This window comes from Salvelinus fontinalis, chromosome 6 (genome assembly GCF_029448725.1).
Source record: "Salvelinus fontinalis isolate EN_2023a chromosome 6, ASM2944872v1, whole genome shotgun sequence".
Classification (NCBI taxonomy): domain Eukaryota; kingdom Metazoa; phylum Chordata; class Actinopteri; order Salmoniformes; family Salmonidae; genus Salvelinus; species Salvelinus fontinalis.
In genome coordinates, this window is record NC_074670.1 from 8,963,119 (window position 1) to 8,981,400 (window position 18,282).

Here is an 18,282-nt window from a genome sequence, read left to right on the forward strand (position 1 = left end):
CCTATAAGTGGTTTTGGATAAGAGCGTCTGCTAAATGACATGAACTGCTCCTATAGGTGGTTTTGGATAAGAGCGTCTGCTAAATGACATGAACTGCTCCTATAAGTGGTTTTGGATAAGAGCGTCTGCTAAATGACATGAACTGCTCCTATAAGTGGTTTTGGATAAGAGCGTCTGCTAAATGACATGAACTGCTCCTATAGGTGGTTTTGGATAAGAGCGTCTGCTAAATGACATGAACTGCTCCTATAGGTGGTTTTGGATAAGAGCGTCTGCTAAATGACATGAACTGCTCCTATAAGTGGTTTTGGATAAGAGCGTCTGCTAAATGACATGAACTGCTCCTATAAGTGGTTTTGGATAAGAGCGTCTGCTAAATGACATGAACTGCTCCTATAGGTGGTTTTGGATAAGAGCGTCTGCTAAATGACATGAACTGCTCCTATAAGTGGTTTTGGATAAGAGCGTCTGCTAAATGACATGAACTGCTCCTATAGGTGGTTTTGGATAAGAGCGTCTGCTAAATGACATGAACTGCTCCTATAGGTGGTTTTGGATAAGAGCGTCTGCTAAATGACATGAACTGCTCCTATAGGTGGTTTTGGATAAGAGCGTCTGCTAAATGACATGAACTGCTCCTATAAGTGGTTTTGGATAAGAGCGTCTGCTAAATGACATGAACTGCTCCTATAAGTGGTTTTGGATAAGAGCGTCTGCTAAATGACATGAACTGCTCCTATAAGTGGTTTTGGATAAGAGCGTCTGCTAAATGACATGAACTGCTCCTATAGGTGGTTTTGGATAAGAGCGTCTGCTAAATGACATGAACTGCTCCTATAAGTGGTTTTGGATAAGAGCGTCTGCTAAATGACATGAACTGCTCCTATAGGTGGTTTTGGATAAGAGCGTCTGCTAAATGACATGAACTGCTCCTATAGGTGGTTTTGGATAAGAGCGTCTGCTAAATGACATGAACTGCTCCTATAGGTGGTTTTGGATAAGAGCGTCTGCTAAATGACATGAACTGCTCCTATAAGTGGTTTTGGATAAGAGCGTCTGCTAAATGACATGAATGGAAGTGGAATGTTGAACATCCCCTTCTCTAATACTTGTTTTATTAGATGTTCAGTTCTGTCACTGTAAAGGCATGTCATCACCTGTCAGCAGTGCTGGGAATAAGCCCCACTTGTTACAACAGGCTACGCTGGGTGCAGACAGATGACCCAGAACTGACAGGAATTAATGAGCCATTTCACATTATGGATCATGACCACATTGACTGTATCAATATTCTGACTGTATAGTGCAAATGCCACATAGCAATTATTCATTTGAATAATTAGGTATTTATAAAAACTAAAAAGAATGTTAATTACATTATACACAGGTCCAACGACATAGTCATTGCACTGTTATCAGAAATAAACAATTGACAAAGCAAGCCTTTCTGGGAAGTAACACTTGTTAGTATGCCACTACATGCTATACACACATTCTAGTCTGGCCTTCTCTCGTCCCAACAATAGAATAAACAAGGACCTAAAAATAAAGGTGGGAGGAGGAAGGGAGGGAAAAGAATGAGCTCAATAGCAGCACATGCCAGAAGCCCACTTCCCCTCAGAGACCCCATTAATTGTTAGGGGAGGGTTCTGGAGTTACCATAGAGACATGCTGTGGAGGGATACAATCTCCTTATTTGACTTAATGCCAATTCTATGACGATGACGTGCCGACTACAACAGTAGTTTTACAGAGCCCTTAAGGTTAAACACAAGGTGAAGTGTATGGGTGCTTGGGACAGCCTTGATATCTTCTGATCTGGTAATAGTGGAGTGTTTCTTTTTATGAAGTTACACGTCTGAGCTAGACTAAGGTTGAGCCCGGCCTAACCTACGTCTTGTTAATCCTGATTCAAGAGGTAATATCTAATGACAGAGCAGTCTGTCTGGACTGAAGTCTAGCCCTCCAGATAGGCAGACCGTCGGGACTATGTGGGTCACCCACTTCAAAACAACAGAAAACGCCAGAGTCATTCCTTCTTCCACTCCCTCACCATCTACCTGACCTATTTCTCAGGCGACTGACAGTAGCAGAGGGCTCTCTTCTAACTAGTGTTGTCGACTAGCTGAAGAATCAGCTAATGATACCCATGTCATCCCATGCCATGCATCTTGAGGATCCACAGCTGGCATGGCTGAACTAACTTCAACTAGTGAAGTTGTAGACATGGTGGTGTGGTGAATCTAATATCCAAACTCTTTGGAGGCAGGTAAACATCTTAAAATCAGGCAAACCCTTAATCTTGACCCATTGACCTTGGAGCTGTAAAAGCAGGGCTAGCACGGAAGCTAAAAAGTTACTGTGTGTTCCAGTAATTTCTCAGAAGGGACAAACTCACCGGTGGAGGTTTGGCCACCACGCAGCAGCCAATCTTGTTCCAGAACTCACTCATCCCTGCTGTGCTGCTGCTTTGCTCTGAGTGGGTCCGGAGGCCCTGCTTCTCTCTGGACGCCCTGCAGGCAGCGGAGGACGTGGTGGAGAACAAGAACGTCGCTTAGGGTGGAATGGCGTTGCAACCAGTCCAGTCCCAAAAAAAGATGAGTGTTCCCCAAGGCTCAGTGCCAAGTCCGGTTCTATTCCTTTCTCTTAACGTTTAGAATGTCACCTCTTCCCTCTCACTGAATCTCCTGTGGATGCTCGTCTCCCTAGATTTCCACTGCCTCAGGTACTGTAGGGCCTGCCGAGTCAAAACCAGATTCCATTAGTTGAAGGCTGACAAGGTATAGGAAGTGAAACAATCTCCACCTGCTAGAATAGCACAATCAATTCAGATACAGTACTATGGGCATGTTCATTTCTACATTTCAGCATCCCCATGCCAAATAGGCCTACATCTCTACAGGCCTATTTGCGGTCAGTCAACATGCGTCCCCCACACACTTGCTTATCACTCTTCCTGTCTGTGACACTCATGCAAGACGAGGGATTCACGCTGCAGTGGCAAGGGACTTCCTGTCATAATGGCAACACCCACTGAAAGATCAGGACCCGGGTCAACTGTCCCTCAGAAAAGAGCTGCAGGCATACTACGGGGATTCTCTCCTCCATCCAGTCACAGTAAACACTAGTCAACTGTCACCAAATCATTATCTAATGTAAGCTACATCAACCAGTCAGTCTTACAAATGGATTTGATTCAGGGTTGAAAGACAGACATTTAGGACTGTGACATACAAGACCTAAGAGCCCTGTGCAACATGGTGGTTTCAATAGGAGATTGATGAATAATTAAACTTTTATTTTGAATAAAGTCATCAGTATTAGCACTGAATTCAACTAGGTTGAGTAAGATCTCAACTATGCTTTGATCTTTGATGTACTGGTAATCATATTAGTTCACAGTCTTGTAAAATACTGATAAATAACCAGACAAGGACATTCTTTCCCCAAACGAGTACCTACCCCCTTGCATCTTTGTAAAACCCAATACATTTATAGAGGTCAAAGAAAGAGGTTTGGGTATACTGTCTCTCTTTACAAACTGAACTCGACTTTGAACCAGGAGATCAAGGTAAAGGTAGTGAGTGAGTAAATGTGTAGCATATGTAGATCTCCAGCTTTTTAACTGTAGGTCTACTTAAAGATGCCTGGCCTGAGAACAACACCGGCCATTGATTTACCGTGTTCTGTTATAGCCTCAATTCAACAGGGCAACAGGCATGTTAAATAAAACTGAGTGACTATCCAATTGAATATCCTGAAAAGAGATGGTCATTGAATGTGTATTAAAATGTGTCCAATATCCAATCTTGATGAATGTGATTTTTAAAGAGTAGGGACAATGATTGTAGCCTAATTCTCAAATGAACATTCTCAATATTTTCTATTGAGGCATTATTTTTGTCTTCAGGTACGCCACCATCTCGACGGAAACATCTGTAAGGCAACACCATAAGTAACATCTGCATTTAACATTTTACTAACGACAAACACTGACGCGAGTTCTCAACCCAAAAACCGTTCACTCAATCCAGTCACTCCGAAATTAGCATAGCAATATATTTACATCTAGATCCCTGCCACAATTAAACAACCCATTTCAACCAATTTGCCTTTACCGTAACATCAGTGTGGAATCCGCTTTCTCCCTCAAACGAACATGATATCTTTAAAACGGTCAGCTCGCGAGTCGAGATGTGGTAAAGTAAAACGTCTCCTATGTTCTGCGGTAGGCTACACTTCTTCTTCTCAGGCTTTTACGGTGGCAGAACTATAGCGCCACAACTGGAAGAAAATCAACAGGCTAATGAAAGCATTGCACAATCTGGGATATTTTCTGCTACGCTGCAACCTGGTCTCAGAGCATTCAGAGCATTTCGTATTACTCTGTACATAAATCTGAGACTCTTAATTTAGTATGATATGTTATGTTTCGTATGGTATGTATTGATTTGTGGATGTCCATCACCCATTTCATATGATTTCATATGACGAATTCATTCAATTTGTATTATATGTTACGAATTTGCACAACAAATTAGTGAAACGTATGATATGTTACAAATTCTAGCCAGGAGGCGAGCTGGCTAGCTGGTTAACGTTAGCTAGGCTAGGAGTTAGGGGTTGGGGTTAAGTTTAGGAGTTAGGGTTAGGGTTAGGTTAGCTACGGTTAAGGTTAGGGTAAGGGGAATGGTTAGCTAACATGCTAAGTACATTACATGACCAAAATGATGTGGACACCTGCTTGTCGAACATCTCATTCCAAAATCATGGACATTAATATGGAGTCAATCCCCACTTTGCTGCTATAACAGCCTCCACTCTTCTAGGAAGGCTTTCCATTGGATGTTGGAACATTGCTGCGGGGACTTGCTTCCATTCATCCACAAGAGCATTAGTGAGGTCAGGCACAGATGTTGGGAAATTAGGCCTGGCTCGCAATTGGCATCCAATTCATCCCAAAGGTTTTCGATGGGGTTGAGGTCAGGGCTCTGTGCAGGCCAGTCAAGTTCTTCCACACCGATCTCGACAAACCATTTCTGTATGGACCTCACTTTGTACATAGGGGCATTGTCATGTTTAAACAGGAAAGGGCCTTCCCCAAACTGTTGCCACAAAGTTGGAAGCACAGAATCATCTAGAATGTCATTGTATAAAGTAACATTAAGATTTCCCTTAACTGGAACTAAGGGGTCTAGCCCGAACCATGAAAAACAGCCCCAGACCAATATTGTTCCTCCACCAAACCCAGATTTGTCCGTCAGACTGCCAAGTGATGAAGCGTGAATAATCACTCCAGAGTAGACATTTCCACTGCTCCAGAGTCCAATGGCGCTGAGCTTTACACTACTCATGCTGACGCTTGGCATTGGAGATGGTAATCTCAGGCTTGTGTGTGGCTGTTCAGCCATGGAAACCCATTTAGTGAAGCTCCCGACGAACAGTTATTGTGCTGACATTGCTTCCAGAGGCAGTTTGGAATTCGGGAGTGAGTGTTGCAACTGAGGACAGACCATTTTTAAGCTTACGCGCTTCAGCACTCGGCGGTCCCATTCTGTGAGCTTGTGTGGCCTACCACTTTGTTGCTGAGCCGTTGTTGCTCCTAGACATTTTCGCTTCACAATAACAACACTTACAGATGACCGGGGCAGCTCTAGTGTGGCAGAAATTTGACAAACTGACTTGTTGGAAAGGTGGCATCCTATGACGGTGCCACGTTGAATGTCACTGAGCTCTTCAGCACTTTTATTTTTCTGCAAATGTTTGTCTATGGAGATTGCATGGCGGTGTGCTCGATTTGATACACCTGTCAGCAACGGATGTTGCATAAATAGCCGAATCCGTTAATTTGAAGGGGTGTCCACATATGTTCATATATATATATAGTGTAGTTGCTAGTAGTTTCAAATGAGATAATTAGCTAAAATGCTAAAGTTGTCTGTGATGAGATTCAAACTCACAACCTTTGGGTTGCTAGACATTCACGTTATACACCCACCCATCCATCCAGCCCTACCAACCATCCTACTTTAAATAACCATGTATCCATACCAAACATAATATATCATACTAATCTGAGCTTTCCGGATTTACTTTTACTATATTACGTCTAGTCTATGAGATCAGACTGCAATGCAAGTCTCATTTCAATAATAGTAGGTCTATCTACAGTGCATTCGGAAAGTAGTCAGACCCCTTGACCTCTTCCACATTCTAAAATGGATTAAATGGAAGGTTCACCTTCCAACAGGACAACGACCCTAAGCACACAGCCAAGACAACGCTGTGAGCTGTCATAGCCCATCTGTAAACAGCCCATCTATCTATCTCATCCCCTTACTGTATTTATTTGATTTATCTTGCTCCTTTGCACCCCAGTATCTCTACTTCACATTCATCTTCTGCACATCTACCATTCCAGTGTTTAATTGCTATATTGTAATTACTTCGCCACCATGGCCTATTTATTGCCTTACCTCCCTTATCCTACCTCATTTGCACTCACTGTATATAGACTTTTTGTTTTATTTTTTCTACTGAATTATTCACTGTATGTTTTGTTTATTCCATGTGTAACTCTGTGTTGTTGTATGTGTCGAATTGCTATGCTTTATCTTGGCCAGGTCGCAGTTGCAAATGAGAATTTGTTCTCAACTAGCCTACCTGGTTTAATAAAGCAGAGACCTGAAAATAGTTGTGCAGCGCCGCTCCCCATCCAACCTGGCAGAGTTTTAGAGGATTTGCAGAGAAGAATGGGAGAAACTCCCCAAATACAGGTGTGCCAAGCTTATAGCGTCATACTCAAGAAGACTCGAGGCTGTAATCGCTGCCAAAGGTGCTTCAACAAAGTACTGAGAAAAGGGTCTGAATACTTATGTAAATGTGATATTTACGTTTTTTATTTGTAATCAATTTGCTAACAATTCTAAGCCTGTTTTTGCTTTGTCATTATGGAGTAGATTGAGGGGGATTTTTTTTTTAAATATACATTTTAGAATAAGGCTGTAACATAACAAAATGTGGAAAAAGTCATTGACTATATTCTTGAAGAATATGACTTAGGTTAGGTAGCCAGCCTACAGATGTCTCATACAACTCCGTTCCACGTTAGAAGAGAATAGAGTATACGTGTAGTCTTCTGGTCAAATGCATTGTCATGAGAATTGAGACTAAAACTCCCTATCCCAAACAGGCCTTCACATCAGAAGGCTCTTCACTGACACCTGGTGAAATAAAAGGGTATAATGAAAGGGAGACAAGGTTTCCTATTACCATAGGAACAAGAGTAAACACGGAAGTTAATACAGTAGGCTATGGATGTTTTAAACTGGTGGAAATAGCCAACACCTGACTGCAAACAGGTGAGTTTGTTTGACAAAGTGGCAATAGTGAAATAGAATAAGCCAGCCAGGATTCTGGTTTCAGTAATCCTACACTGTAACAAGTGCGATGTGCTGCTATCTGACGCGATGTGCTGCTATCTGACTATGTCTCCCCTGTATTAAAGATGTATTTATTTATTTTCATCTGAATTGCGCAAACGTGCATAAAATAAAGTAAAGCAACATGTTTGTGTTTTGCTGAATTTTGCAGTTAATTCTCCTGTAAGAATCCCGCAACAAGATGCCCAAGTTTGAGGAGCTGGAAGCACATTCATCCTGCCATGTCCACTCCCCCTCCACTCCTGTAACTCCTGGCCCCAGTAACCTGATTGCCAAAAGATACAGCATCCTACAGAGATTGGGCAGAGGGAGTTTTGGCACTGTTTACCTCGTACAGGACACTAGAGCAAGGGATGGGGAGAAACTGTGAGTATACCTCCTGCTGTTGTCCTGCGCTGCTCTTCACATGTCAACTGCCCAGTGCCCACCTTGCCCTCTATTAGAAATGGGTAAAATCTTTCATATTCCGTACACCTCTCCAATCCTTTCAGATAAGCGTGTTGGGGGTCGAGACCAATGACTAGGGGTGTAGGGGTGGTTCTTCTACCGTTGGTGCTCAATGAAAACAGCAGTTCTGTGTTCATCCTCTTGGTGGCAGCATTAGCCTGGGTATACAGATGCTTGAGAGCACCTCACATCTCTTCTCTTCCCCTCTTCTCTTCCCCTCTCTCTTCTCTCTATTCTCTCTCTTCCTCTCTCTCTTCTCTCTCTTCTCTCTCTTCTCTCTCTTCCCCTCTCTCTTCTCTCTCTTCCCCTCTCTCTTCTCTCTCTTCCCCTCTCTCTTCTCTCTCTTCCCCTCTCGCTCTCTTCTCTCTCTTCCCTTCTTCTCTTCCCCTCTCTCTTCTCTCTCTTCCCCTCTTTTCCCCTCTCTCTTCTCTCTCTCTCTCTCTCTCTCATCATATCCCCATGTATGGGGGAGAGAATGTTTGCTCTGAGCAGCTGGCTCTGTGCTAATCAAACACATTTGAGATTTTATTAGGATCCCCATTAGCTGACACCAATGGCGACAACTAGTCTTCCTGGGGTCTGACACAATGAAAAGACATTACGGACAAAAATACTTTACAATTTACATACATTTAAAAACATTGACGTAGACATGACAGACTTATAAAATGTAACTGCATTACATGGAACTACATTGCAGAACCCAAGGCATTATCTGGACGAACTTGAGACTCAACATGAAGAGAGTTGGCACTCTGGACTGAGTTTAATTGAATCCACTATAATGTCTATATTAATCCCCTGTCTGGAACATATACTGTAGAGTTACATCATCAGTGTATGTCGATTAATCCCCTGTCTGGAACATATACTGTAGAGTTACATCATCAGTGTAGGTCTATATTCATCCCCTGTCTGGAACATATACTGTAGAGTTACATCATCAGTGTAGGTCTATATTCATCCCCTGTCTGGAACATATACTGTAGAGTTACAACATCAGTGTAGGTCTATATTCATCCCCTGTCTGGAACATATACTGTAGAGTTACAACATCAGTGTAGGTCTATATTCATCCCCTGTCTGGAACATATACTGTAGAGTTACATCATCAGTGTAGGTCTATTAATCCAATAGACTTTGATGGACTGCTGTTCCCACACAAGTCTGTACATACATGTAGCAGTGAGAATAGATTTCCCAGGAGGGATAGAGGGAGAAGTGTGTGTGTGTGTGTGTGTGTGTGTGTGTGTGTGTGTGTGTGTGTGTGTGTGTGTGTGTGTGTGTGTGTGTGTGTGTGTGTGTGTGTGTGTGTGTGTGTGTGTGTGTGTGGGGGGGGGGGTATGGGTCTGTGTGTGTGTCAGTGTGTGTGTGTCGGTGTGTGTGTGCCTGTCACGTTTACCTCCTGACCTTGACATAACAAACTCCTGGCTCAACGCCCAAATCAAAACAGCAGCAGGTGTTCATCTACTATGTCTACAAATACACATTTATCGATAAGCCTAAGCCTAAATGGGCACAGAAGGCACACAATGGTCTCACTACAAAGGACATACACGATGAAACTGGGTCTTGCCTAACCAACGCTGACGCATGATGCCTGCTGGCACAGTCCAACGAGCCGGGCCCAGAGTCCCGTGTCTCTTTGAGCACACAGATGCCACAGCAGGTACGCTTGGCTAGTGGGCAAGTATCAAGCCCCTGCCCTGTGCCAGACAGTAGGCTCTGAGACTCCTTTGGCATATCATGTAGTGTGCTGCATTCATAGGGTCTCAGTCATTAAGGAGAGCGTGACAGTAGCCCATCTTTAATCATGGGCCAGAATCCAATCGTTGCAGATAGCAGATATGAATTGGAAAAAGTCCTCACTTGCATTCTCTGTCTCGCTGCCACACACACACACACACACACACACACACACACACACACACACACACACACACACACACACACACACACACACACACACACACACACACACACACACACACACACACACACACACACACACACACACACACACACACACACACACACACACACACACACACACACACATACACACACCCACACACACAGTAAAGAAAGAAAGAAATGGAGGGAGATAGTGAGTTAAGAAAGGGAGAGAGGGAGACATTTCAGAGAATGCAGCACCAATTAGTTATGGCACAAGAGACGTCATGCCACGGGTCATTACACCCACGCTCCAGGCTCAGGGCAAGGCTTTCAACTTGTTACCACAGCCCAGCGGTGCCCACTAACCCCCTGACCCATCACACACTGGCACAGCACTGCCACTCAAAACCACCGCCATTCACAGGGCGGACAGCTCACCTCACACACAGCACACATTAGCAAGTTAGCTACTAGCAGGGAGGGAGGGAGAGTTCTCTAAATGGTTTTTGTAGTCCAGATGAAATCCACTAAACATCTGAAATGAAATCCCTGAATCTTTTTGGGGGAATCATTCCAAAAGCATAACTCTTTTCTAGCCAGATGTATAAAGAGTGCTAAGGGGGGGGCTGTATTTAGGATAACAAAGCTGTATAGTTAATAGACCGATCATAGAGCATCTGCTTGACACAGTTCCTCCCTTCCTGTGTGTGTGTGTGTGTGTGTGTGTGTGCGTGTGTGTGTGTGTGTGTGTGTGTGTGTGTGTGTGTGTGTGTGTGTGTGTGTGTGTGTGTGTGTGTGTGTGTGTGTGTGTGTGTGTGTGTGTGTGTGTGTGTGTGTGTGTGTGTGTGTGTGTGTGTGAGTGTCTGTGTGTGAGTGTGTGCTGAACATATTCAGTTTGAACTTCTGAGTCACTGCTTGAATTGTCTTTGTTCTGCCCATTGTAGCATATGGCTCCAGCTTACCAGATGCTGTGGTATTTCTATTCTGACTCATTACGACTTCGCTATACAGCAGTCTAATGCGCCCTCCAACAACTGATTGTCAGTTAGCTGTATTCAAGCTATGTTTGGGATATATAGATATATGTGCCAAGAATGCATTTAAAGCAGTGCATTCACATACAGTATACACATTCATTTCTCACATTTTTCACAGATCATATGACTGCAGATTGTGGGTTGGTGTTGGAAGCCACACCCTTTCCCTTACTGAAGACATCAGGCGTCACCAGCCCCTCTGCAGTAAAAATACATATCAAATCGTCATCTGCTATGATGATCAATGTTCTCACTCTGCTCATGGATCACACCTGCTTTGAGCAAGAGGAGTTTCTGAATGTCTGATGTTTGTTCCCCTGGGACAGGGGTGTCTGTGGGCCGAGATGGCCTAGTGTCTGTGGGCCGAGATGGCCTAGTGTCTGTGGGCCGAGATGGCCTAGTGTCTGTGGGCCGAGATGGCCTAGTGTCTGTGGGCCGAGGTGGCCTAGTGTCTGTGGGCCGAGATGGCCTAGTGTCTGTGGGTTTTTGTTTTCTCTTTTCAATTAAGGCCTAGACAACCAGGTGAGAGGAGTTCCTTACTAATTCGTGACCTGCATTCATCAATCAAGTACAAGGGAGGAGCGAAACCCTGCAGAAGCTCAGCCCTCCGTGGAATGAGTTTGACATGTGTGCCCTGGGGGATTGATTCGTGTGTGTGTGTGGGGGGTTCTGAATGAATTTATTATTTCCAGCCAGAATTCCTCCTGCACTTGCTGAAGCCAGTCACTCATGACTTCTGGGTTTTGCTACCCTTCTTGGCACTCAAGCAGGTAGCTATGCACATAGCAAGAAAGTATTTTTAAATTGATGTTTTGTTGAGCACAGTAGAGTAGGTAACCATTTTTGGTTCCAGGTGAACCCTTCTTGGTTCCAGGTAGCACTCATTTGGGTTCAATGTAGAACCCTCTGTGGAAAGGGTTCTACATGGAACCAAAAATGGTTCTACCTGGAACCAAATGGGTTCTACTTGGAACCAAAGGGGTTCTACCTGGAACCAAAAGGTGTTCTTCAAAGGGTTCTACTGTGGAAACAGCCGAATAACCCCTTTTGGCTGTAGATGGCACCTTTTTTTCTAAGTGTACATGAGTCATACACATACAGTGTGCAACGTGACCTTATTGACTTATTCTGGTCAACAAGTCCATCAATCTGACCTCTGTGTAATCACATACAGTAGATGGCTTTGAACAAGAAGAAAGTGGACTTTAAAAAGAGCAGACTTCAGGCTACAACAGAGAGAGCTGCCTCAAGGATACAGCTGTTTCACATCAGCCCAAGACAAATGGCCCTGTCTTCTTCCCCTTTATTAAGAATCCCCTCCTTATCGTTTAATTCCAACGTCAAAAGGATTAACTCTGAATGAGGAGCGATGTGTTCTTCTGCCTGTTTCAATAACAGATAGGCAGAAATAGTTTCCCCCTTAATGTATTTATTTAGTTCCCCCCCACCCATTCACTTAGTATGTGCAGCATTCTGGGAAAATAAGAATTGCTCCTTCGGTTAGCTTAGCTGTCAACAGTTACTGTAAATGTTCCCCATCCAAAACATGTGTATTGAGTGTTTTGTAAACACAGTCATTACTAACAATGCTGGTCTTGTCTAGATGGTTTATTGTGTGCTTTCTATGCTAATTACAAAGTCGCAGCTGATGTGCAATCAGTCCCGAGTAATTATTGTATCATGCACACATATCTAATTCATTACCAGCACCTACCAGCAGGCTTTTGGAGTCCTTCTCCAATGTGTAAATAAGTATCAGCCAATAGCAGGAGACTTCTTGCTGAAGCAAGCACACTAATTAAATGCCGACCAGCTGACGTTGCTGAGTTGTGTGTGTCCGCTAGCTCAATCAGTGTTTCTGTACCTTTTGGGAAGAATTACGGAGGGGAGGACAAACAGCTTGGTAATATTTCCTTCTGGGCTGTGGATAGATGTGGTTGGCAGCACCAATGCCTCTCGCCTCTCACAATCTCCCGAGCCTTGCCCGCCACCACACATCCATTTAGCAATATCCCCGCCACTCATTTCCCTGCAATGCCAGGTCTTTCACTTGGAAAAGAGCAATATACGGAAGGTACTGATGCGGATAGAACATGTTTAAAGGCTCAACAAATGAAATTGAATTAGAAATCAAATCAGAAAAAAGAAGCCCTGGTTGCATATTAGGGACTGACTGACTGACTGACTGACTGACTGACTGACTGACTGCTTCCAGGTGGATTTGTGGTGGTGTGTCCAGTGGATCAGAGATTGTGAGGTCTCAGACCTTTGCTGTACATGGACTTAGTTACCAGCTTGCAAGTTACTATTTATTACCATATTATTGTTTTATATCTGTATATACACATACATATCATTATATATACTATATATACACATACAGATAATTACACACACATAATTATATATACAGTATATACACATACATATCATTATATATACTGTGTATACACATACAGATCATTGTATATACTGTATATACACATACAGATCATTATATATACTGTGTATACACATACAGATCATTATATATACTATATATACACATACAGATAATTACACACACATCATTATATATACTATATATACACATACAGATAATTACACACACTTCATTATATATACTGTATATACACATACATATCATTATATATACTGTATATACACATACAGATCATTATATATACTGTATATACACATACATATCATTATATATACACATACAGATCATTATATATACTGTATATACACATACAGATAATTACACACACATCATTATATATACTGTATATACACATACATATCATTATATATATACACATACAGATCATTATATATACTGTATATACACATACAGATCATTACACACACACATCATTATATATACTGTGTATACACATACAGATCATTATATATACTGTATATACACATACAGATCATTACACACACACATCATTATATATACTGTGTATACACATACAGATCATTATATATACTGTGTATACACATACAGATCATTATATATACTGTATATACACATACAGATCATTATATATACTGTATATACACATACAGATCATTACACACACATTATATATACTGTGTATACACATACACATCATTATATATACTGTGTATACACATACAGATCATTATATATACTGTATATACACATACAGATCATTATATATACTGTATATACACATACAGATCATTACACTCACACACACATCATTACATATATACAGTGTATATACAGACATATCAGTGTGGATGACGGATCACCACCTCAAGCTGAACCTCGGCAAGACGGAGCTGCTCTTCCTCCCGGGGAAGGACTGCCCGTTCCATGATCTCGCCATCACGGTTGACAACTCCATTGTGTCCTCCTCCCAGAGCGCTAAGAACCTTGGCGTGATCCTGGACAACACCCTGTCGTTCTCAACTAACATCAAGGCGGTGGCCCGTTCCTGTAGGTTCATGCTCTACAACATCCGCAGAGTACGACCCTGCCTCACACAGGAAGCGGCGCAGGTCCTAATCCAGGCACTTGTCATCTCCCGTCTGGATTACTGCAACTCGCTGTTGGCTGGGCTCCCTGCCTGTGCCATTAAACCCCTACAACTCATCCAGAACGCCGCAGCCCGTCTGGTGTTCAACCTTCCCAAGTTCTCTCACGTCACCCCGCTCCTCCGCTCTCTCCACTGGCTTCCAGTTGAAGCTCGCATCCGCTACAAGACCATGGTGCTTGCCTACGGAGCTGTGAGGGGAATGGCACCTCAGTACCTTCAGGCTCTGATCAGGCCCTACACCCAAACAAGGGCACTGCGTTCATCCACCTCTGGCCTGCTCGCCTCCCTACCTCTGAGGAAGTACAGTTCCCGCTCAGCCCAGTCAAAACTGTTCGCTGCTCTGGCACCCCAATGGTGGAACAAACTCCCTCACGACGCCAGGACAGCGGAGTCAATCACCACCTTCCTGAGACACCTGAAACCCCACCTCTTTAAGGAATACCTAGGATAGGATAAAGTAATCCTTCTGACACCCCCCCCCCCTTAAAATATTTAGATGCACTTTTGTAAAGTGGCTGTTCCACTGGATATCATAAGGGGAATGCACCAACTTGTAAGTCGCTCTGGATAAGAGCGTCTGCTAAATGACTTAAATGTAAATGTAAATGTAATTACACACACATCATTACATATACTGTATATACACATACAGATCATTATATATACACATACATATCATTACATATACTGTATATACACATACAGATCATTATATATACTGTATATACACATACAGATCATTACACACATCATTATATATACAGTATATACACATACAGATCATTATATATACTGCATATATACATACAGATCATTACACACACACTCACATCATAACACACACATCCTTACATAAACTGTATATACACATACACACGCACACGCAAACACGCACACACACACCTTCTCCACTCCTCTCAGTCTCCAGACCCCATACCTCTGTCAGATTTAGGAAACCTCTCAACCTCTTTAAGCCAGATTGGTTATCTCACCTCCCTCCCTCCCTCCCTCCCTCCCTCCCTCCCTCCCTCCCTCCCTCCCTCCCTCCCTCCCTCCCTCCCTCCCTATTCATCCCTACCCCCTCTCTCTCTCCCTCCCTATTCATCCCTCCCTCCCTCCCTATTCATTCATCCCTCTATCCCTCCCTCCCTATTCATCCCTCCCTCCCTCCCTATTCATTCATCCCTCCATTCCTCCCTCCCTATTCATCCCTCCCTCCCTCCCTATTCATTCAGCCATCCCTCCCTCCCTCCCTATTTATCCATTCATCCATCCATCCATCATCAATCCTCTAACTCACTCTCACTCTCTTTTCACTCTCTTTTCCTCCTTCCCTCATTCCATTGGTGCCATATGTCTTTCTTTCTCTTTATTTCCCTCACTCCCCTCTCTCCTCTCTCCCTCTCTCCCCTCTCCCCTCTCTCGCCCATCTCACCTCTCCCCTCTCCCCTCTCTCCCCTCTCTCCCCTCTCTCCCCTCTCCCCTCTCCCCTCACTCGCCCATCTCACCTCCCCCTCCCCCTTCGCCTCTCTCACCTCTCCCCTCCTCCCTCTCCCCTCAACACTCTCGCCTCTCACCCCTCTCCCCTCGACTCTCTCACCTCTCGCCTCTCGCCTCTCGTTCCTTTCCCCTCTCACCCCTCACCCCTCTCCCCTCCTCCCTCTCCCCTCAACACTCTCCCCTCTCACCCCTCTCCCCTCGACTCTCTCACCTCTCACCTCTCGCTCCTCTCCGCTCACCTCTCTCCCCTCTCCCCTCGCACCCCTCACCCCTCTCCCCTCCTCCCTCTCCCCTCAACACTCTCGCCTCTCACCCCTCTCCCCTCGCCTCTCTCCCCTCTCACCTCTCGCCTCTCACCTCTCACCTCTCGCTCCTCGCCCCTCTCACCCCTCACCCCTCTCCCCTCCTCCCTCTCCCCTCAACACTCTCCCCTCAACACTCTCCCCTCTCACCCCTCACCCCTCTCCCCTCGACTCTCTCACCTCTCACCTCTCGCTCCTCTCCCCTCTCACCCCTCACCCCTCTCCCCTCCTCCCTCTTCCCTCAACACTCTCCCCTCAACACTCTCCCCTCAACACTCTCCCCTCTCACCCCTCTCTCCTCTCCCCTCGCCTCTCTCCCCTCTCACCTCTCGCTCCTCTCCCCTCTCTCCCCTCTCCCCTCGCCTCTCTCGCCTCTCTCGCCTCTCACCCCTCTCCCCTCGCCTCTCTTCCCTCTCCCCTCTCGCTCCTCTCCCCTCGACTTGCTCGCCTCTCACCCCTCACCTCTCTCCCTTCCCCTCTCTCCCCTCTCACCTCTCTCTCCTCTCTCCTCTCCCCTCTCACATCTTGCTCCTCTCACCTCTCTCCCCTCTCGCTCCTCTCCCCTCTCTCCTCTTGCCTCTCTCCCCTCTCACCTCTCGCTCCTCTCACCTCTCTCCCCTCTCACCTCTCGCTCCTCTCCCCTCTCACCTCTCGCTCCTCTCACCTCTCTCCCCTCTCACCTCTCGCTCCTCTCACCTCTCTCCCCTCTCACCTCTCGCTCCTCTCACCTCTCTCCCCTCTCACCTCTCGCTCCTCTCACCTCTCTCCCCTCTCACCTCTCGCTCCTCTCACCTCTCTCCCCTCTCTCCCCTCGCCTCTCTCCCCTCTCACCTCTCGCTCCTCTCCCCTCTCACCTCTCGCTCCTCTCACCTCTCTCCCCTCTCACCTCTCGCTCCTCTCACCTCTCTCCCCTCTCACTTCTCGCTCCTCTCACCTCTCTCCCCTCTCACCTCTCGCTCCTCTCCCCTCGACTCTCGCCTCTCTCCCCTCTCACCTCTCGCTCCTCTCCCCTCGACTCTCGCCTCTCTCCCCTCTCACCTCTCTCCCCTCTCACCTCTCTCCCCTCTCACCTCTCTCCCCTCTCACCTCTCGCTCCTCTCACCTCTCTCCCCTCGCCTCTCTCCCCTCTCACCTCTCGCCTCTCACCTCTCTCCCCTCGCCTCTCTCCCCTCTCACCTCTCGCTCCTCTCACCTCTCTCCCCTTGCCTCTCCCCTCTCACCTCTCGCTCCTCTCCCCTCTCACCTCTCCCCTCTCCCCTCTCCCCTCTCAACTCTAGCTCCTCTCACCTCTCTCCCCTCGCCTCTCTCCCCTCTCACCTCTCGCCTCTCACCTCTCACCTCTCGCTCCTCGCCCCTCTCACCCCTCACCCCTCTCCCCTCCTCCCTCTCCCCTCAACACTCTCCCCTCAACACTCTCCCCTCTCACCCCTCACCCCTCTCCCCTCGACTCTCTCACCTCTCACCTCTCGCTCCTCTCCCCTCTCACCCCTCACCCCTCTCCCCTCCTCCCTCTTCCCTCAACACTCTCCCCTCAACACTCTCCCCTCAACACTCTCCCCTCTCACCCCTCTCTCCTCTCATCTCGCCTCTCTCCCCTCTCACCTCTCGCTCCTCTCCCCTCTCTCCCCTCTCCCCTCGCCTCTCTCGCCTCTCTCGCCTCTCACCCCTCTCCCCTCGCCTCTCTTCCCTCTCCCCTCTCGCTCCTCTCCCCTCGACTCGCTCGCCTCTCACCCCTCACCTCTCTCCCTTCCCCTCTCTCCCCTCTCACCTCTCTCTCCTCTCTCCTCTCCCCTCTCACATCTTGCTCCTCTCACCTCTCTCCCCTCTCGCTCCTCTCACCTCTCTCCTCTTGCCTCTCTCCCCTCTCACCTCTCGCTCCTCTCACCTCTCTCCCCTCTCACCTCTCGCTCCTCTCCCCTCTCACCTCTCGCTCCTCTCACCTCTCTCCCCTCTCACCTCTCGCTCCTCTCACCTCTCTCCCCTCTCACCTCTCGCTCCTCTCACCTCTCTCCCCTCTCACCTCTCGCTCCTCTCACCTCTCTCCCCTCTCACCTCTCGCTCCTCTCACCTCTCTCCCCTCTCACCT

At 46.1% G+C, this 18,282-nt stretch overlaps 2 protein-coding genes across 4 annotated transcripts in view; one reads left to right on the top strand and one right to left on the bottom strand.

Annotated features, from left to right (window-relative positions):
- Window positions 1-4,253, bottom strand: part of cdc42se1 (CDC42 small effector 1) — an 11,988-nt gene extending 7,735 nt beyond the window's left edge. For 2 of the 3 annotated variants that reach the window (XM_055924744.1, XM_055924743.1), the window contains exons 1-2: window positions 4,119-4,253; window positions 2,399-2,737 (exon numbers count right to left, since the gene is read on the bottom strand). In XM_055924744.1, the coding sequence (XP_055780719.1) occupies window positions 2,399-2,452 (54 nt within the window). In that variant the 5' untranslated portion in view covers window positions 2,453-2,737; window positions 4,119-4,253. The remainder of the gene's footprint in view (window positions 1-2,398; window positions 2,738-4,118) is intronic. The other variant, XM_055924742.1, reaches the window with a different exon arrangement.
- Window positions 4,254-7,278: 3,025 nt separating this feature from the next.
- Window positions 7,279-18,282, top strand: part of LOC129856950 (serine/threonine-protein kinase Nek11-like) — a 38,833-nt gene continuing 27,829 nt past the window's right edge. Inside the window, exons 1-2 of the mRNA XM_055924745.1 lie at window positions 7,279-7,361; window positions 7,594-7,808. Coding sequence (XP_055780720.1) covers window positions 7,624-7,808 — 185 coding nt within the window. The 5' untranslated portion in view covers window positions 7,279-7,361; window positions 7,594-7,623. The remainder of the gene's footprint in view (window positions 7,362-7,593; window positions 7,809-18,282) is intronic.